At 32.9% G+C, this 22,614-nt stretch overlaps 2 protein-coding genes across 4 annotated transcripts; both read right to left on the reverse strand.

Moving 5' to 3' along the window:
• Positions 1-5,935: 5,935 nt before the first annotated feature.
• Positions 5,936-8,850, reverse strand: LOC117691264 (cholecystokinin receptor type A). The gene has a single exon (XM_034476949.2). The coding sequence runs from the start codon at positions 8,597-8,599 to the stop codon at positions 7,409-7,411; it is 1,191 nt and encodes a 396-aa protein (XP_034332840.1). The 5' UTR covers positions 8,600-8,850; the 3' UTR covers positions 5,936-7,408.
• A 689-nt stretch (positions 8,851-9,539) lies between these two features.
• Positions 9,540-21,179, reverse strand: LOC105343048 (protein henna). Of its 3 annotated transcripts, none has more exons than XM_034476948.2 (14): positions 21,020-21,179; positions 17,644-17,769; positions 16,987-17,176; positions 14,548-14,562; positions 13,480-13,568; positions 13,254-13,321; positions 12,588-12,638; positions 12,337-12,482; positions 11,839-11,974; positions 11,462-11,588; positions 11,204-11,299; positions 10,941-11,074; positions 10,713-10,828; positions 9,540-9,921 (listed from the first exon to the last, which is right to left on the reverse strand). In XM_034476948.2, exons 1-14 carry the CDS (start codon positions 21,071-21,073, stop codon positions 9,872-9,874), a joined length of 1,398 nt encoding a protein of 465 aa, XP_034332839.1. In that variant the 5' UTR covers positions 21,074-21,179; the 3' UTR covers positions 9,540-9,871. The 3 variants fall into 3 exon arrangements, with proteins under 3 accessions (XP_034332839.1, XP_011448507.2, XP_011448508.2); XM_011450205.4 differs by lacking the exon at positions 14,548-14,562 and adding an exon at positions 16,314-16,328; XM_011450206.4 differs by lacking the exon at positions 14,548-14,562.
• Between the last annotated feature and the right edge of the window lie 1,435 nt (positions 21,180-22,614).

Raw genomic sequence — 22,614 nt, forward strand, 5'->3', positions numbered from 1 at the left:
AAAAAGTATCGACCAAGGCTGATTTTCGAACAAGACTAAAGTATGAGTAGTATAAACATTTGGTATAAATTTATTGAAAATCCGTCAAACGTTGTAGGCATGAGAGTGCTTACAAGGTCAATTTTTGGATAAAACGGAGTCATTATTGTGGTCAAAGTCCCATAACTCCGACAAAAAGTATTGACCAATGCTGATTTTCGAACTTGACCGAAGTATTAGTGGTATAAACATTTGGTACAAATTTAATGAAAATCCGTCAAAATTTGTAGGCATGAGAGCGCTTACAAGGTCAATTTTTGGATAAAACAGAGTCATTATTGTGGTCAAAGTCCCATAACTCCAAGAAAAAGTATCGACCAATGCTGATTTTCGAACTTGACCAAGGTAATAGTGGTATGAACATTTGGTATAAATTTAATGAAAATCCGTCAAAATTTGTAGGCATGATAGCGCTTACAAAAAAGTGTGACGCACGGACACACGGACGCTCGGACGGACGCCTGGCATTTCTTTGTCCCCGCTCCGCGTTGCGACGGGGGACAAAAATAAACATTTTTCATACTTCAGTTGTTTTAAAATACCAGTATCAAAGTAAATATTGTCTAAGCACTAAGCAAGAAGTGATTTACTTTTTGTTTTGCGTAGATTGATGATGAATATCACAACAAAGTAGTTTGACTTCATACTTTTAAAAAGATATTTACCAAAGACAGTCATTCTTGGGATATTTCTTATATTTAGAACTACTTTCTCATTTTGGCTTTACATATTTCGTGTTCCTCGCTCCATTTCTCGCAGAAGTGGATTTGATGCTTGTTTTTTTGGGGATGAATTGTTGGAATGATTGAAAACTTCTTTTGAGCCGCTTTCCCATTATCATTGTTATGTAAAGTGACTAATAAATACTTCTTGTCTGCTTTGAATAACCTTTCAGGAAGTAGTTCTTCTCTTGAAAAATAGCTTTTCATAGGTATAAGAAATTATGCAGACTTCATCGTTGCCATGGGCAAAACACAAGAGTCAGATTGTCGTTATCGTGGCTGGATGTATATCCTGTGTTTTGGCCGTTCCGTTTTTATCTTGTTTGAAGAAAAAAAAAGGGAGGACATCCCTTTTCAAGAATCCAATGGCACAATTCATACCTGGAACGTTTCAAATTTCATGAGTGTTATGAGTTTTTCTTACATGATCTTTTGTACTATTATGTTCACTCTAATTAGTCCCACAATCATAATATTGTACACTCTTATCGGAATGAAAATATTCCAAAAATTTAGCGAGAGTTCGGTCTCGAATAGAGCAAAAGACCACGCTATAAACAATGTAGAAAACAAAATGAATTTGCCTGAAGTCATTTATACGAAGTAAGATCTATGTATATCCTAATCAGAAGATATGCAGGTTGAAGCAACACATTTTTAAAAAAAATATTGTAATTTGCAGAAATATTCGACAAAGTTTTACTGGTTTGCTTGCGAACATAATTGTATCCTGGGCCATTTTTTATGTACCATCTGTCGTGATATTCATACATTGTCAACCTATTCAAAACTCTGATTATTGGTTTCAAATGGACCCTGTTACTACCAATATATTAAAATATTTTGCATTTTTCAAGGACAGCTCTCATACTGAATCATGTTGTCAACCTTTTTATATATGGATGCTTTGATATCGGATTTCGAAATCTTGTAATATTTGTTTTTGTTAAAAGAATTAAAAATAATAACCTAGAAATACTTTTAGATGAAAGTTTTCTCGATCCCGTGTAGAATGCTCCTTAACGTAGTTGCCACGACATCACTGAAAATGATCTGTATTTTGCGAACATTATACTTTTGAAATGATAACAAGTTTGTTTAAACTTTCCAATCCAAACGTTTTAATGACGATTAAGTGCTTATTAACAACTTTCAATTTAAGTATACATGCTGATATAATTTCTGGATATTTCAACTTGCAAAAAGAGTAATTGAAAAAAATAGTTTTTTCAAAGTATGTGTTTGTTAATTCCAGGGTTTATTATACAAAAAGCCAAACAAAAGCACCAATGAAATAAAACACCCCAAAACAAATCAAAAACAATGAGCTTATCTCCTATACGTTTGATTGGATATATATATATATATATATATATATATATATATATATATATATATATATAAACAACGTCACGAACAATAAAGTAAATATTTACAGAATTAAGGACAACCCGTCCCTTCTTCAGGACAACAAAATAAAAACTACAAATGAAAGGAGAAAAACATCTACAAAACTAGCACTAGACTAAATCTAAATAATATACAAAACACCGGATTTGAGCGACACTTTCTCGATATAGGTGTCGGATCTGAAAGTTACACATTTGAAACACAAGATATAGAAGGCGATAAAAAAAAATCAAGAACACTAACAATAGGGTTAAAATGTCATTAATTTGTTGGGATGAAAAACCAAATACCAAAACTACATATGAACGAAGAAAAACCTCTATAAAACTAGCAATTAACTAAAATCTGAATAACATAATTATACAAGGTTTAATTGTGGCAACTGCATGTTTTGTTTCCCTTTCATATGAAAGTTAAAGTTGCTTGATACGCCACATATCGTCATATTTTTACTAACGTGGTAGAAATTTCCGTTTAATGATAACGTGTTTTAAAATAGTATTTTCTCTAGTCAGTTGGACAATTGAACTTTTTGAAAACGTCTAAATTGCACGTGTGTTCGAAAGCATAGTAAATTGTTTTTATTACTTTAAACTCATCATACTTTTATGAAATTAATAACTATAATAAAGTTATTAGATAATACAATATGGTAAAACATCATTTAATTGTGTTGTGAATGTAATATTAAAAGCAAGGTAAACATAATAGCTTCTTGACCTCTTTTCTGAAGGACAAATCAAAGTAAGTATAAATAAAAGCGTTACAAATGTTGTTCAATAAGAAAGCTCTTTGTAAGAAAACAAGTAGATTGATTGCTACGGGGCTCTTTGAAAAATAAAATTCGGCCGGGTTTTGACCCGGAATAATCATTAACATCAAAGTCGGGAGGTAGGCCAGAATATAGAAACCAATAATGGTGGCAAACATCGTTGTGAAGTTGTGCTTGACTTGTTTACGCCGTACACTCTTCTTCCTGTTCACCGACGAACCTCTCTCATCTCTCTTCACTTCCTTCTTTGTACCCGGTATAATGCCCTTGTGTGAAGGACCGATTGTTGACATTGTAGTTGAAATTGCCGAGTCTTCTACATAGCTGTTGTCTATCTGCTGTACCTTGAAGAGATTTGATGGAACTTCGCTTAATTGAATGGTTGACATTTCTTGCGTATCACCGGTTAATTTAGATCTGTTTTTCGTTGATTTAAATCTACGATATATAATCACACCCACTGGTATATAAAAACCGCATGTTAATAACATATTCAGCACGGTTAAAAAGACCTCTAACGCAAAATAGCCCATTTGTAACTTATACCAAAAACCGCTTGAAAAACGCAATGTGCAAAGAGTTGCGTTGATGGGTTGTCCTTTATACACAAAGGGGAGTTGCCTTTTCCCTATAAAATACAGCATTGGTCCAGATGACAGGATGGAAAATATGATTACTGCAACGATTGTCCTTCTTTTTCTTGCGACAGTAAGCTGGGGTCCGGTCGGTCGACAAATCATTAGATGGCGATTTAAGGCTACCAATAGAATGATTATTCCGGAAACTGACGACGTCGTCCAAGTTAAATAGAACCCGACCTTACAAAATGTGTCTATAACGTAATTTGCTCGATGAAAATTTGAGTCGATCCCAAGAACAACGCCAGACAAAATTGCAAAAATGTCCGCTATGGCCAACACAGGGATGAAATATCTCTTCTCGGTGCGTTTTATTCGGCGTGTATAAATAAATAAGACAATTCCGTTGCCGCTTAATCCAAGAAAGAGATACAATGATAACAACCCAGTATTGAAGTAAAGTATTCCTGTCACCTCTTCATTCAGATCTTCAGCAGAATAATTCATCATCAGATTAGAATATCAACTAAATATCAACGAAAAATTCCTCTCCAACTTTTCACTTTTAAAATTGTTTGATATATGATAGTTTTTCCTGTTCGTCTATATGGTGGACAGCTTACTCACCCCCCTATATAATGTTCATTGCAATATCATGCATGCTGTAATATGAAAGGCGGAACTTAATTAAAAGCTGTCCCAATTTATGCCTTCCATCGCTATTTAATGATTTTTAATATATAAAAAAAAAACAAAAACAAAAACATACCAGTGAAAGAAATACAATCATTTTTCAATCATAAACGTTGACAGGAAGGAAATCAAATTTCTGATGGAGATTTATAAAGGGAAATGTTTACATCTCTTAACCATTCGCAATTCACTCGGAATATCTCGCACAGTTTTTCAACGTTATCATCCTGGCTTAATTTTGGCTGATGCGATGCAAAATTCCCGTAGACTTTCTAGTTTGGGTTTTGTATTGAAACCTGAAGCAGTAGAGATTATCTGTTTCAAAACAGATAATCTAAACATTTTTCATATTAGTGGATGAATGTAGTTTGAGCACAAAGGTATTTATGATTATCGAAATATCAAGCAAAAAGTGGTGGAGGCAAAAATTCGGGACAGACTCACAGAGCAAAGGAGTAACAATTCCAGCTGAAAATTGTATTTTCTGTTTTGTTTTACCTTCCAATACAAAGCCACATGTTTCTGAAAGAATTGAGCAAAATACAGATCCAACAAAGTTTTAAACTTTTCTGCTGGGAATTTGTATATTTTAAGACGATGATGAAATACATGAGATAAAATGCTTATGATCAATTTAACTACACACAGATGTATTAAGCTATTTTCAATTTTTTATATAGAAATAAGAATGTGCTTTGTTAAAATTGATGATGATGATGATGATGATGATGATGATGATGATGATGATGATGATGATGATTGTCATGAAACAAATATCGTCTCTTGTATATTTCTTTTTCAAAATAATAATGTAATTGCAAACAAGTTTACAAGTACTGATATATGTTTCTCTATTATATTGGTGACGAATTATGCTTCATACATGCAGAAAAAAAAAATGTGATGGCTTTTTTGTTCAAATCGAATATTTCTTACATTTTGATGCAGCCATATCATTAAAGTTATAAGAATGGATGATGGTTTCACATTCCACAACATTTATCTAAATGCTGAATGACAATAGGAAAACAGTACAATTGATATTATTATCATTAGCTAATATTATAAAGTATTTGTTGTTTTATATTTGGTAGAAACCTAAGTCGCTAGCATTTTACAATCATTACTTTTAAGAATAATCATAATGAATTTTATAATACAATCCCTTTTTTTTAAAATTGTGTATTATTTTAGAAAATGAATTATGCTTCCATAATTTAACTTACCACCTTGCACAATTTAATGTTTATTTCAATGTTTGATAAATATAATGTGATATAATACATAAAACATAATGTAAATATCTTTTTGTCCCTAGTTTGTTTTTGTTTTGGGGTTTTCTTTGGTATGGGTTTTGTTCTTGGCGATCCCTTTATTATACAATAATTTAAATAATTCTTCGAAATATTGCTTGGAATACCGGTATTACTTGGAAGTATGTATATTAACCTATGAATGCTATGCCATTGTAAATATGTGTATAATTTTAGATATCATATATAATCTTTGTATATCTTTGTTGAAGGGGACGAGATTTGATAAATCAAACAGCCTTGCAAATAAACTCAGATTTAAAGAAAAAGTATACTTTCAAGTTAATGCAAATTATTAATGAATCAATCAAGAGAATAAAGTGTGTTTGTCATTTTTATCCAATTAAAAGATAAGCATGTTTATGAATACATTAACAGTGTCGATAAAAGGAAAATAATAGAACATATTCACTGTCTGTAAATTTATCAATTCACTGGCATATTTCCATTAAAATAAGATCTGATATAAGGGTACTTGTACAACCATTGCAATAACATCCACTGTCAGTGAAATTCGATCAGGCGATGTATCCTTTTGTTTAAGTACATGCACAAGTCAACTACTCGATATTGTATAAATAAACACCAGATGTTCTATCATTATACAATCTTCTACCATCAGCGTGATGAAACCGGAACTAAAGCCATTGACTTTTAATTCACCGGAAGCTTAGATGTAATCTGAATTGGGTGTTGACAACAATGATATCATGTATAACTAGGAGCTGTTTCAGTGTAATGAACTCCCCAAATTCCGTAAAATATTAAATGATATGCAGATAAATCTAAAATAATCCTTAATCAAGGGGCAATGTAATGGCCAAAGATTCAAGGTACAGGTATACAACAATAGTCAATGTCACATATACTGTATACAGGGAAATATTCGCCCCCGTTTTTATTTTCGCTCTTTTCGTCCTCGTTTTCAGCGGATGAATTTTAGACTGGGCGAATTCCAATGTTCAAAGTTATTTCTTTAGAACACAAGCGAGTCTGGGCGAATTTAAGACGGGGCGAAACTGGTTGCAAATGTAGAAGGGCGAAAATTACATTGGGCGAAAATATCCCAGTATACAGTATGTACAGTGTACCCGATTTCATAAATAGAAACAAGAAATATGTATTAAACTTGTTACATTATCTCTTGTGGTGAATCTTGAGAGGGCTCGATGGCCGTGGCCTGTTGTATACTAAAATAATCTCCGTGAGAAGAAGAGCTCTATATAAAGATATAGGAACACTTTCAAATTTGAAAGTTAAAATATCTAGAATTTATCATATCTAAATTTTTAAGAAGATCTCATGATTGTTTTGTAGACCACCCTCAACATGAGTAGGTTCATTATAGTATAGCATACACTATAATTAGTTAGAGCATATTTAACTTGAATGTGTCTTAATCCTTTTGTTCCAATATTAGTTGATACTGGAGTTGGAAAAGGAAGGGATTATTACTAGACATCTTAAATAAATAAATCATTTTTAAAAATCTATTTAAATTTAATAGATAAACGAACGTGGATGGTCCATGTATTATAAGAAAGTATACATGAAATTCATTTGTACGAGTTACAAATGCATTGCAAGTGCAACCAGCAATTCAATTTAATATACAACATTTTTAAAGCAAGAAATACGTATAATGTACATTACACATTCCGCTGTCTCTGGACAGCTAATAAATTATTATACATTAAAAATAACAAGACTCATATACTAGTAAACATCCGTGCATATGCAAAGTTAATAGAAATTGAAACAAGCTGAAATATTTTCATATGCCTGAAATATAAACCAAGTAAGTAACAAGTAACAAAACATGAACAACATAACAAATTATCGCACTTACTTTCCTCGTAAAGATATCGAAACACTGATATTTTAAGCTTCTATTCTTCCACAACTTAAAAAATGAAAAAGTTGATTTCGAAAGGCTAAGTCAAAATAGCTGTAAATAAATGGATTAACTATATTGTTAATGACGAAAGCTCTCTGAAAAAAGACTAAAACATTGAGTTCCACTCCACTTCTTGAAAACCAGAAATTAGCTGGATCACTTCCGGGTAACATAAAAAGAATCAGTGTGGGTACGTAAGCCAGGATATACACTATTATAATCGTTGCAAACATGAGCGTAAAGTTATGCGTAGCTTTTTTCCGTCTATAAACTTTTCGGCGGTTGAGAGAGGCGGCTTTTCGTTCGGCTGCGGACGGCTGCGTACTTGTCGCACATTTCGGGCACATCTCGTTCTCCCCCGCACCTGTCGAAGCGTACGAGATCACTGAAATCTCGTGCTGCGGAACGTTGCAACATACCTTTCCATGGACCTTATGAGCCGGATTAACGCTGGAATGATTCGTAGACCCTGAGGAGAAGAAACTTGATCCACCTCTATTCTTCATATTCTGGTTAAATATTTTGAATCTTCGATAGATTGTAACACCAACGGGAATATACAATCCACAAGTTACAATCATGTTCATTAAAGCAAGGACTATTTGAAAAAAAAAATATGCGTTTTGTAATATGTTCAAAGTTCCGTCAGTGAACCTGAGAGTGCAAAGAGTAGCATTGATAGAATCCCCCTTGTACGTATAAGGAACGTCTCTGCTACCCAGAAAATACATCATTGGAAGGGACATCACTATGGAGATTGTTATCATGACAACCACGGCTCGTGTTTTCCTGACTGGAGTTAGCTGTGCATTTGTAGGGCGACATATCCTAAGATGGCGATTGAGCGCAATTAACATGATCATAAAACCGGAAGCGGAAGTCGTTGCCCAGGTGAAAAAGTATCCCACTTTACAGAATGTGTCCAAAACATAGTTCGCTCGGTAAAAATTCGAAACGATGCCGAGAATGACTCCGGCTAAACAGGCTAAAATGTCCGTAATGGCGAGAATCGGAATAAAATAGCGCTCCTCTGTCTTTTTCATTCTACACGTGTAAATAAATAAAACACTGACATTTCCCGTAATTCCGAGAAACAGGTAGAGGGAGAGAATCCCAGTGTTGTAATACAGGTATTCCTTAATCTCTTGATTTAAATCCTCCGCGGTGTAATTCATGGTTCTATGGAAGACACGTCAAAATTAGAGGATTCGTGCTGTCATTTTATAACCTGTTAATAAGTGCTGTGAGTGTTATTGTAGAAATGTATAAGGATTTCATCAACATATAGGATGTATCCTTTTTCTATATTAGTCGATTACTACGTACCCAGAGATCGGCGTCATGATTCTGATTTATTTTTAGTTATATGACTTATCTCATTATTTTAAGAAAATTAATCGCTTTCTTTTAATATACATCGATTAAATTACGATTACAAGAAATCGAAAATATCTTCGATTACAGATTACTGTCGATTACTTGAAAAAGAGAAACTATTACAATCGATTAAGATTATTTTTTTTATAATGAAATAAAATCATTGTTTTTAATGTCCCTTTGTTACAAACTTAGTTATTATAAGCAACTTTGTTTTGAATAATGAATAAATAAATGATAAAAGTCCGTGAACATTCCCAACTAAGGACGACGAGTCAACATGTTATTCATCTATGCTAAATTTAGACATTTTGTTAAAATCTTAATATGAGACAGTGTTAATATAACAGTTACTACTTGTGAATAAAAAAAAAACAATTGAAAAACTCCCGGAGAAAATTAATCTTAAACTTGATTTCAAGGAGTATGTGTGTCAAGAAATTGTCCATCAGTTCTACCTTAAAATTTTAAAGATGATTTTTAAAGTATAACTTTTATCTTAAAAGAAAAAAAATTAACTTTTTTTGTTTGAATTCTTATCTTATTTTTAATATTTTTGTATATTTTTATTCAGAATGTTTTTCCCAAATAATACTTGTATAGTCTAATAATGCTGTATTCTTACTAATCGGTTTCATTTTTCGCTGCGTAACTGTACGCAAAAAGGTCATAATTGAGTATGTCTTGCTTGAATTAATATCAATCAGTGTAATAATGCATATATGATGACAACAGGACTATATATAAAATATTTTTTATTGACAAACATATAACAAAGAAGCGTACAAGTGACGAAGAAGATTAGTTTTATCCAACGCCAGTTATAAGCCTTGTATATTTCTAGCTGCATCAACTGTTTCGATGCAAAATCTAAAAGACACAAGTGTACATATTTATACAGATGTATTCATATACTAGAAATATACTATGTCAGGTTTTTAGCACTTATATGATGATCAAGTGAGTTAACAAAACACCCAAAATACTGATAAAGTGTCAAGCGTCACTATTTACACATGCTAACAAAAACAAATTCACTTCACGATGCAGACATTGTCCATTCCAGAAAATTAAATTCCTCCGATTTTGGACAGGGCATCTTCCAATAGAGTCAGGTCACCTGTAACCAATAAAAAATATTAAGTAAATGAAGAAAAAAAAACCAAACAAATGCTTTGTATCCTAAATGGCATCTTAACAATATTGTATAAAGAAAGACAACTAAGAAACATAAAATAATGCATCACATTTTTATGAAAATTATACCATATGGGATATCATTCGCGATCAAAAAAGAAACAAACTTACTTCAAAGTTGACCAACTCTATATGAATATTTTGTTACATTATTATTAACTCTCCCTCTCACTTTTTAAAAAATAAAATAGGCATCCTCTATCTTACAATTTTTCTCTGGGGTTATCTGTTCTTTCTATTTATTTGATTTTTTTTATAATTTAGTTATAACTAACAATAATCTTAACTTTTAAAACAGATGTTCCTGTTTCAAATCAAACTGTGTAACTTATGCAATGCTATCAAGATCCAACATGAGACAACATGAATCGACATAATGTACACTACATGCAGTTAAAGTAAAACAGTACACTGAATAAACAAGGAAAACACGAAATCAATATTCATAATTAATCTTCATTAAATCATTATTCATGCTCGGATCTAAAGGTGGGAAGGGTTGGATGGGACACCTTCCCTTGAAAATTTTAAACTTCTTATATTTATATAGGAAAAATACCAGAAACATGTTAAGGCCCCCTGGCAAACGTATATATATCCTAATATATAGATATGTTCCTCAAACTCCACCCACCCATCCCTTGGAAAAATTCCCTGGATCCGCGCCTGATAATGATACAGATTTACGTCAATGACTAAAAATGTGCCTCTTACCTTTGATGGCGTGTGTGAGGTTGATGATTTGGTTCTTGTTCTCAATCACCTCCACACTCTGTGTGTAAGGGTTGTACCGCACGCTGAACGGACGAGGAATGGTTTTTGCATACTCTCTGTAAACACAGGACGTCAGCAGCCACAATAAGTGATTTTTAATATATCATATATATAAAACTTTTTGGACTTTATTATTTTATTTTTTTTTTCCGAATTAGCAGTTCTTACCTCATTTTCTCTTTTGCTTTTTCAAAACTATCCGCCACGAAATAAATAGGCTGGAAGGATGTGATTGGATATTCTTGGTCACATGTTACTGCAGGGTCAAAGGTCTTTTTCTCTGAGGCGTCAGTAAGGCAATACTAGGAATAACCAAATACTTAATATGATTAATAGGGACCAATGGAATCAGCGTGATATATACCAAAGTTAGGGAAATAGGGTTTAAAAGAATGTAATTTGCGAATCACTTATTAATTTTTTCCATGTACCTGCAATTCACCAAATGAAGACAACAACCCAGCCCCGTATGCTTTGAGATCATTTTCTTGTTTGCACATCCCAAATTCAACGGTGAACCAGTAACACTAAAACAAATGGTAAAAAAAATTCTGAATAATTTATTTCGGTTTTTATACCTTTCTCATCTTTTTTATCTTTAATTTCTTTCTTTTTATCTTAAAATAAGCTATTGTTACTGTGTCAAAAGTGTTTTTTTTTTATTTCTTAAGGTTTGTGCCGAATAATACCGTAGCTAATTTTTTGATGTATTCATCCGGTGCCCCAAGACTAGCCAACCCAATTTCCTGTGAAAACTGAGCAAACGCAGGGTCAGCAAAGAGAGGCACGTGACCCAATAACTCGTGACAAACATCGCTAGAAATGAAAGCGAAAAAAGTTTCAATAAATAGGTGTTAAATGATACGGGTAATCAACCGTTACATGTACATGGTAAACTCGTGCCTCAAATTAATAAACAAAATTGGCAAATGTTTCTTCGTATATCAAGAGGAAGGTGCAACAATAGCTAAGAAACAGGACTATACAAAACAATAAAAGCTTGATTTCAAAATAGCTTTCTCTGTTCGATATTTATAGGTACAAAACACATAATCATATCACGTACGGTTCGGGTGTGTACATTGGCCTCGAACTGTGACGTATGTACTGTGTTGAATGAAACGTGCGGAAAGCCAATCCTGATAAAAAGTCACGTGACGACAACAACCCGGCCACAGGCCTAATTCTGAATCCAGTACAATCTACATAAACAAGAAAGCCAACATAGCTTTAAAATATTGAAAATATTCAGTTCATTATTGCGTACCGTAAGCTTTTTTTTTCTTGTGATCAAAACTGCATAGCGAAACAACATATAAAAAAACAGTTATGAAGACAAGAGTCGAATTTGATAGTACCAACTTCTTTCACGTATCCAAAAAATAAAGATAAGAAGTCCCACTTAAAAAAATGTCAAAGTTCGATAGTTTCATCGTTTGAATTAAGTGCCAAATAAACTATAAAACAATTACTTTCAAGACTCTATCAAGTTTTTTATTATAAATTAAAATTATTCTTACATTGAGTCGTTGAACTTTAGAAATATAAATATAACTGAGTTTACCCTGCAGAAACCTGGAGACATCCTCCAGTTGTGGGATGTTGTCTGGGTTATAACCACAGTTGTCTTGCAGAAGTGGAAACACGTGGTTGAATTGTTTACAGGCGTGAGTAGGATACAGTTTGGTCAGTTCATTGTAGATTGTTCTCCTTATAAAACATCGTGAAAGTATTGTTAAACTTTGATTAAGAACTGTTTACCAATAATTAGTAACAGACTGATCTTTCTTTTCAAGGATTTATTCGATCACTAACCATGTGCTGATTTCGTCCTCCGTGTATTTAACCCTGGGGATCTCTTGCCCACTATAGGGTAATTATAAGATAAAACAGAATTGAATATAAATACATGTATGCGTAAACAAAGATTAACGAACTTTAAGGTAAAGAAAAAAACAGGTTTAGAAAGAGCAAAATGATATTATACATATAGCTTTAAGGTTAAAAAAGATTCTTAAGCATGAACTACACTTAACAAATACGTCTACTTCAAATAGTTTATGATAACATTCATAATCCTCAGGCTACTGCAAAGCTGGACAATAATTATATTATCATTGATTTTATTCAAAATAAACAGTTAATCCTTTTAATCTGTAAGCTACTCTAAATGGATAAATGAGGAGTTTAATGTTGTTTGTAGCATACATGTAGGTCAGTAACCCAAATGGTCCCTGGTTCAAATCCCGCTATAGTCACTTTGATGTTGTGTGTTGTGCCCTTAGACGAGCTTAGGGTACTTAAACTACATTGTCTTAGACCACACAGTAGGTGTAGCTGGGAGTTAACCTGCGATGGACTGGTTTCCCATCCAGGGTACGTTGATTACTCTCATTCGCTTAGCACCACGGAAACCAGGGGTAGGCGCCAGCCCTATGCGGCTTCATGGCTCGAAGAAGGATTTAACTATTTTCAACTTACTGCTTGTAAAAGAATGCAATATCCGCTAGTTCCTTTCGTCTTGCCCTGTACACAGCATCCGTAAAACCCTTTTGAAAAAGGAAAGAGATTTTAAGAACATTATTCAAGGATTCCCCAAAAACATCTTATTTTAAACAACCATATGATAATTTCTATGATTTTTTTTTCTTTTTCAAAAGATTTATTCTTTTTGTTGAAACTGAAAAGCAAAAATTTCAAACCTTACCGGGTGATCGGATTCCAGTTCATTTCCATAGCTGAGAATTTGATTGGCAAACCGGTCAAGCTCACAAATCTTCTTTGGAAACCAGGGGACTAAATAATAAACAAAATATTTGTGAGTTACTCATTGTTGTTGTCATTATAAACTTACGTGCACTTTTTGGAAACAACACGCGATTTCTTCAATAGATTTTATTGTGTTTTTAGAGCTGAAAATTATATTCGTTGATAAGAAATTTTAATTTCCTTTTAATCCGTCTGCAGTTTAATGTTTAAACTATTCTACCATTCCTGTATATATTTGCAAATAGAGATAAAGCTTTGAATTATGTGTTTATAAATGTATAAATATGATTGTATTACTCAAGTGGTTACATGTAAAGATAGAGATCGGAATATCGAAGATACATTTTTATATATATTCCTGTAAGTTATGTTTGAATCATTGTATATGAACACACTTTTTATTATAGAAATTGATATTCTAGAAAGCGGAAGAAATGCCTTTGTAACACCTCTGAAAAGAAAATCGCTTTGTACAATTTTATGGCAAAAGTATAATGATAATTGTAACCTTCTTACTTAAAAGAGTTTTTATCATTTTTATTGGTTATCAAACTTGAAAGAATTTTTTTTTTTTGATTTTTATTGTTGTCTCTATAAAAAATGTGAAACCTTCATTGTGCTAAAAGTGCATATGAAATGAAACCAACCGAATAACCCCATTCCCGCTATCTACTCTATCATGCAATTAAATGTTGTTGGGTTTTGTTTTGTTTTTTGGTTTTTTTTTAATTTCCATGACATTTGTATGCTTTACTTTCGGTACTATGGTACACTTTGATAAGCAATAACTTAACTTGCAAATAATCCCTTCAACGAGTCACACACCATCGCTTGATGTTAAGCAAAACTACGCTGTCGTGTTGAACTAATGATAACGGCCATTTTAAGAACGTGAATATATCATAAAGATGTTTAATAAGGAACTTTTATGCAACTATCTCAAGCAATGAATAAGTGTTTATGATATTGTTTGGAATAACATGGTAGTTCGTTTTGTGCAAATTACCTTGTTTTGGCGGATCTAAGCGAGTGGTAAAAAGAAAAACAGAGTGGATTTACTGGTGTTTTTTATTATTTAATTGATATATTTTTCAACAATAAATAAGTTGTTCTGCTTTATATGAAAAATAACATATTTTTTCGTATCTCCCTTTTCAACGAATAAAACAAAGCAACATAAAACTTTTGACAAATTATCTCTTCATTAAAGGAAAAAAATCCCAGAAAGTAAATGAAGCACTAAATAGATGTTTATTACGATAATGAACAATTTTACATACAGCAAAACTTTAATGAAACTGGCATTTAGATACCATTCATATCTTAAGGTATCCGATCCATAATAGCCCATAATTCAATGAATTTGGAGGCAAACAAATATGTGTGTGGGATTAATACTCAGTGAACTTGGGCATAATTTCTATGTTTAAGATTCAGTATGTAAAAGTAGAATGTGTCCAAGTAAATGACCTTTTCCTGTTCTTGAAGAGTCCCCCCTCCCCCCCCCCCCCCCCCCCCCCCCGTTGCTTTTAATCTATAAAAATCAATTATTAAAAAAAATCTAAAGGGTATAAAATTCATTTTAAATAGTTTATGTAATCCTTATGATTAAATGCATCTTTCCACCAAAGCATTTATTAATAGTCTTAGTAATTACGTTTTTATTTGAAAAAAATTTGCTTGTCTGCATAGACCTTAGTGCAATCTTCATTAATTAATTACTGGTTAGTTAATACTATTTTTTTTAAAATCCTCTCAATAAATCCTTTTCTACTATTCAATGCTTTGAATTAATATCAGAATACTTAATACATGATGAATATTCAAGGATAGAAAAATCAGGTCCTAATATGGATCGGATACTTAAACTGAATGAAACGTTTATTGACTTTACTATAAATACGTGTAGCAGGCTTGCGGAGTATAGTACATAAATCCATGACTACTTTTACAGTTCCACTAGTAACTAAAAAACTAATGCTTATAAGCTGTAATAAATATTGGACTACCAGTTGAATGTTAAAAATTAGTTGTTTAGCCTCGTGCTACTTCATGAAATAGTCACACGCGATGTTGGTCAATCGAACATTAGTAATCATTTAAAAATGAAAATGAATTAAGAATGCTTGAGTATTGTCGTTTTTCAAGAAAACTTTTTAAAAATTTTCATGTTTCATCTACCAAAAAGGTTCGAAAACAGCAAGTTGAAAAGTTCATGGGGATATGAACTTCGTTGGTCACGTGAGCAAATCTTATTGAGCCCGCAGAGATTCTCAGAAGATACGATCTAGAACATGTACCAACCAATTTTATTATTTAGATTTACGTTTTAGAAAGGCAAATGAAATCGTTCAGAATTGTTAAAATTATCTTATATTTTATCTTAAAGTTTACAATACTACAACATTCAAACGATAAGCACGTACGGTAATCATTGTGTGATTAAAACGTTTACTCAGACATTTTCTATTCTATAGGTTCATGTAAAGAAACATATCTGCAAATGAACATATTTGCATATAGTTGTTTGATTACTAGCAGTGATGAATTTTTATTTTTAAAAGATCTGTACCATCTAAAATGAAATTCTCTGTATGTAACATGATATCTAGCGTAAACACAACACAGATGTTGTATACACTTGTGATAGGTGAGCACATTTCAACCACTACACGTACAGGTACACACAAGTCTACAGGGGAATGTTATATACACTGTACACAGAGTGAGAGAAAGTAAGCTGAGAAAAATCTTATAGAAATTAAACTTTACCTTCATCAGTTTTCACTGTGGTAAATAAAGTAAAATTATTCATTCACACCTGCTGTCAATCTTTGATGTCATATTAATTTTTACACACATTTGTCATAGAAGCTGTCCAGAAACATGAATTTTTCATTCGAAAAAAATAAAGGTCTGTCATATTTGTGGTTCCAAAAAAAATCATTTAATTATCAAGCATTTACACTTATTCGTCATTAATGAGAATTTAATTCTAGTTTGAAATTAACATTATGAACGTCCTTCTTAACCTTTCACAAGATTATTTATTTGCTATTATTTTTTAAATATGTGGTGGGTATCGTGGTATCATATTTGTTGAAATGTGATTGCTACATCGATGTTTTTTGTTTGTTTTGGTTCATATTGTGTGAAGTTTTTTAGCATCGTAAATTCGTCTTTATTGTTCATTCAGAAACTAAAACAGATTTATACATATATGCTAAAATATTCTTTAAAAATGTTACGAAAGACAAAATAAAATGAAAAATACATTGCAACTAACTATTACTTATTTTTCAAATGCAATTAAGATAATTCGAAACTTAAAGCCACGTCCTCTTTAAAAAAAAATTGGACCTATGGACCTTACCAAAAGTCTTACATTCTCGACCTATATAAAATATTCTGCGTGTTATAACCTTACCAAAACTCTTTGACTTACCGGTACCATCGGCGGGGTATTCCCCGGTCTTCCTCGACAGAAGCCGGAAACTCTTGGCGATCTTCTTGAGAGCGTCCAGTGCTTCCTGTAGGCCGCCAGTCTTGTTGTCACAGCTCACGAAGAATTCAAACTCGGTACTGCTCTGCTTTGATGGTCTGGATTCAATGTGGTGCAAATTCACTTGATGGCTCTGAAAAAAATTAAAGTTGATAAATCTTACAGCTACATGTACTTTTTACCGTGTTTTAAAATATTGATGGCTGTAAAATAAACAAATCTGCATTGTATGACCATCATGATAGCTAATGTTCCTGACATATGCAGTATATGATAAAGAATGCATTTACTTTTATCCTTGACCATAAGAATACGAAAAACAATAGATGTGTTCTCCAGTGTTGGATGCAAATGATTTATCCTTGATCATAATAGGGTACATCAAAATTAAGACGGTTTGCACAAGGTTTGAACTAAAAATTGATGTTGTCCTGTAGTCGACTTGAAGTTGCATGGACTATATCTGCTTTCGAATCCGAAAAAGTACTAGATCGATCGAGTCATAAATTAAGAAGAAAAACAGAACAAGATCAAGATGAAGAAACGTGACAATTGCATCCACAGAGTTCATCTTTTTATTAGATACGTAAACATACCTACCTCAAAGATTTTAAGCACCTGGGCCAGCGCTCCGACTTTCTCGGGGAGGGAGAAGAGGAGACTGACGCTATTCTCCGGATCTTTCTGGGTTTTAAGGTAGCCGCTCTTAATTTTGTCGGCATCGTTCTGAAATTAGAGACATTTAAGGTACATCACTACACCTAGACTTATACTTTTTAAGACACTACGTCACAAGATGGCGATTTAAATGTTTTGTTGAAGTGTTTATATAGTTCGTTCCGGTTGTATATTGTCGTAGCTCAGTGGTTAAAGTATTGGGCTTCTGAACTGCAGATCATGAGAGTTCGAATCCGCCTGGAGCTTTTGATAGTGTTTACTGAATCAAATTTTCGAAAATGTAATTTTTCATCCAAAATTGCACGTTATTTTGCCTTTTTGAACCTAAATACTTCTTATCCATTATGATATCTATCATAATCAAGCTTTAATTTCTGCTGATTTAAGAAAATATTTCAAGGTGTAGTGAGCCACCTTAATGTTAAAGTGAAGTTCTGATCAGGGAGATAACTCTAAGAAAGATACATGGCTTTTATATTCCTCTGTGTGAGTTTCATGGGGAAAGGACCATTTCGTTTGGATTTTGCTCCGTTTGCTGAAATATGTATGTATCTCTTTCAGTCTGTAACTTCAACATCTTTTTAATGTTACAAAACCTCAAAACTCTTAAGTTGCGTCTCATTTGGATAGACAATTAAGAAGTTTTATACTTGAATGAAAATTCACTTAGTATTTAAGACATATAAAAAAAACTGAACTTTATTTATTTTACAACGTTTGATAAACAAGTTCAACAACTTATATTAATATCTCTCGTTGGCATGGATGTTAGCTCGAGGGGGTCATTGTTGTTGGAAGAAGCCGGAGTACCCGGAGTGAACCCACGTGTCCAAGCGGGCGACCGCCATACCCTATCACATTCAACCACTGTTTAAGACATATATGCTACATGTTCCTCAAAGCAAAGGTTGCATCACCTAAATGTTTGGGGTTTTTTTCAATATATTCTATCAGATTACAAATCGACAGGTGGATGATTGAAAGACAATATAAGAGAGTGCTTATGGTTAGGTAGGTAAGGTATAAATATAAAATGTGCGTTTCTATCGGACAAAATTAAACTAGGTCTCTGGTTACGGGGGTATGTAGCGATCTTTTTACCCAAATTGATAATAAACTCGTTGAAAGACATACAATGTCCAAATCCATAGTTCAGTTCTGCTGGACACATTCCATATCTCTAAATTCCATAGTTCTCTTTATTCTCTGTGGCTATAAACGGGTATTCTTTAGAAGCAAGTAGGGTGTGCGGGTGTATACGTATATCGGCTCGCTAATATTACTCATTAATTAATTCTGGATTTTTCAAATTGTTATGTCCCTATCCTACTATGTATATGTACAGAGTCTCCGGGGATTTGTGAACTCAATGAAATAAATAAAATAATTAAAAAGAGGTATTTAAGAAATGAATTCCTCAATGTCTACCCATGTTATACTCGTATAACCTGGGTTGGGGCAATTTACGCGAAGCGATTTTTTTGAGTAAATTGCTCCAACCCAGGTTATACGAGTATAACTTGGGTAGATATTGAGGAGTTCCTTATAATTTAATTTCTGTAATTTCTGTACAAATTGAGTCCGTTTTACTTCAAAAATGATATTTATCTGTTTAAAATCAAACGTAACGTCATGCCGATTAGTACGTTTTTGACGTTGTTGCATTGTGACGTGTCTTGTGACGTGCAAACCAGGTTATACAAATTTTAACTAAATTTTTCTATCCAATCAAATGCCGCTTTTCATCATTCCAGAATAAAAGTATATAACATAACGTTCTTGCAGTGAATTGCATTGATTTTTTTATAATGATTGCATTTCTGCTACAAAATCAAGGTTCTCTTGTTTTCTGTTAGTCAGTCCTGTCAGACATACAGTTCAGCGAAGATGAATTGCAAGGGATCTTTTGATTTGCTTAGCCTTTAAAATCCACCATGAAAATCAATAGAGTTTTTGGCGTCCGACGCACTGACCTATTTAATTATTCTTTGAGAAAAAAGGATGTTTAATCGTGAGGTGACTGTTTTATCTGTTGATCTGTCTGTCTGTGCAAACAATGCAATTCAGTAAAGAATTTCGGGTTTTGTTTAACTGGCAATCTATCATTGTACATTAAATTGTCATGAAACCAATGATTACATGTATATATGCATACACGTGCATTTCTATGTTGTACACGTTCGTTCATATATCTTAAACTTTTCCTTACTTTTTCTTACTTTAACCTTATGCGAAAATGTTTGAAAAGGAAATGTCATACAAGTCTCTAGCTTCCGTGCACAACAAATTGTTTACATGCAAATGAAAAATTGCATGTCTGCGTCACATGTAAATAAAGCACAGGTAACGGCATCGCTGCAATACGGATCGTGAAAATTCTCTGGGGGCAAAAGATCAGGGCCAGTTCTCGCATTGGCGAGACCATATCACCGCGCCGACTTATATAGTAATATATTATGCCATTATAAATGGCAGAGCTGTCAACATGATGCCTCTATAATTAGTACCTTTTCCATACATGTGGTGGAAATTTACTCTGCTCGACCATTTTGTATTCTAAAGTTTTAATTTTGTTGATGAAATTTTTAGATCACGTTGGTGGTGAATCGAAGGTATTGATCTCACAATATCATTAATATTATGAATAAGTCAATATCATTTACGTGATTTGCTCAATTAATGTTGTAGCCATCTACAGGGGAATATCGATTATCGAATATAAACAGGCTTGATGTAAACGAAACTGATAAATAATTTGAGTGAAGTTTTTTAATAAAAAATGACACGAACATTTCGTTTCATTAAAAAAAAAATAATAAAGTAAAACCACTCAATATGAAATAAAATTAAATAAGCAAAAACCATAAACGAAAACATTTCAAAAACATTACCTAAAATCTATTTATATTTTTTCAATAGTGTTTATTCTTTTTTTCGGTGACTGGGCGCTAATACCCCAGTACGATCTCATAATCGGACAAACACCCCGTATTGGGACAATGCAAAAAAGGACCAGTCTATTCAATGGAGTATGGTTTAAAGTGCGTGGTGCATGAAGAAAAACCAATAAACCAGCGCACAAAATAGCAATCTTGTCCCAGCAGTGAGTGAAGTCTAACAAACGTCCTTAGCCCCGTTACACAAGAAAATCAATAGCTTTGGACAGTGTCCAATGAAAGTCCTGTTTGCATGTTCAACACAATGACGAAACCAACATAACAGGATAAGAAGGGGGAAATGTCATGTTTCGTGAAAAAGGCGAATAATTATTGAATTGTGCACAACATTAACTACTTACGTTGCTGCCATTTGCCACTTTTTGTTTCTTGGCTGGTGAAATTCCGTTATCCATGTTTTCAGTGAGAATCGATCACAAGCAGAAAGTCCCGTACCTGCTGGAGTGTTTATAATCGTCAGCCCAACGAACTTGACATTGTTGTCAAAATGCGGCGATTCGATTGGTCGAGCGGATCACACCTCCGTCTGAGTAGATTAACTAGGTCATCCGTTTCAGTTTAATGCATATAATGTGTGTATATATATATATAGGTACAGTCATACTGTAGTTCTATTGATTTCATCATGCTTGTACTAGTGGAATGGGGAAATTGCATCATGAATTTGTCTGTGTTAAATGATGGTTAGCATTTAATATCGATCATTTCTCTGACATTTATTTGTAAAGTGCAAAAAGCAGTTTTTCTTTACATAGAAATTAAAGTTTTTAAAATGACGAAATAATGTAATACAATTTTTGAGACTTGAGTTTTCTATCTATATACACGATTACTTTGAATTTAAATTACATGCATTACATATAACCCCCCCCCACACACACACACACACACACACACACACACACAAAAGAAGAAAGAAAGAAAAACCATCCGCGACTGTATTTAAGGAAAACGTAATTTAATTAATTCATTCCAGTCTATGAATACATATTATCCTGTTCTCGCTGTGGTAGATGTTATTTCGTAGTTTAGAGCTAAATCCCTCATAACTCTGAATGCTTCTTAAAAATTGCGCAATTACATTGTCAACAAACTGAGGGAATAAACGACGTAAAAACCTACAATTAATATCACATTTAAGAATTAATTATATACCTGTTTGCATAATTGTCATCAAAATTTTTCTTTAAAAAAAAGTTAAAGGCAGAGTGGGGTCCCCTCCACCCCCCCCCCCCCTTAACCCCCACAAAACACGACAAGTACAACAATGTAGTATATACATGTACATGTACCATTTTAAAGTTATAGATACTCAAATAACACACATAAGAAGGTCTGGAATTCAGCCTGGATATTATTCAATTATATCTACGTCTGTTGAATACACGCAAATAAACACATTCATTACTTGCAATGAATTCATTTCCGTTTCTCTTAATTAATTAGAGTTGCGTTGTCAAGTAGCCAAAACACTGTTAATAAGAATAAGATGTATTTCTGAGAAATTGCAATTATTATCAATATGATTCTTCATGGAAAGCTATATTTTAATGTTTGGAGCAGTAATCACCATCTGTTGTCTCTCCTTGATGCCCCCCCCCCCCCCCCGCCTTTATCTGCCGATTAATTTATTTAATTCACTCCGTCTTAAAAGCACTTTCACGTGTGCCTATAGTTGTAAAACTAAAACATATGCTTTTTAGGGAGTAATATGTACATTACATCTGAAATATTTAATGTATAAATCAAATGAATAATGTTAATGTATATATGAACTGTAATTGAATACTTATATGAAATGTTTATTCTGATACATGAAAGTTCAAAAAAATATCTTTAAAAAAATAAACGTTCTTCAACAATATGCAATGAAATATGTCTAGTTTTTAACGATTATTAAAAAACATGTACAGGGGGTTATCAACAAACTTTTTTA

Source organism: Magallana gigas, chromosome 9 (assembly GCF_963853765.1).
Source record: "Magallana gigas chromosome 9, xbMagGiga1.1, whole genome shotgun sequence".
Classification (NCBI taxonomy): domain Eukaryota; kingdom Metazoa; phylum Mollusca; class Bivalvia; order Ostreida; family Ostreidae; genus Magallana; species Magallana gigas.

Bases quoted from the DNA above. Each gene is read 5' to 3' on its own strand.
- LOC117691264 (XM_034476949.2), bottom strand. From the start codon at position 8,599: ATGAATTACACCGCGGAGGATTTAAATCAAGAGATTAAGGAATACCTG.
- LOC105343048 (XM_034476948.2), bottom strand. From the start codon at position 21,073: ATGGATAACGGAATTTCACCAGCCAAGAAACAAAAAGTGGCAAATGGC. The intron at 12,639-13,253 runs GTAAGTTGAAAA...ATTACCCTATAG, and splicing joins ATTGCATTCTTTTACAAGCA to TGGGCAAGAGATCCCCAGGG. The intron at 11,589-11,838 runs GTACGTGATATG...TTTCATTTCTAG, and splicing joins CCAATGTACACACCCGAACC to CGATGTTTGTCACGAGTTAT.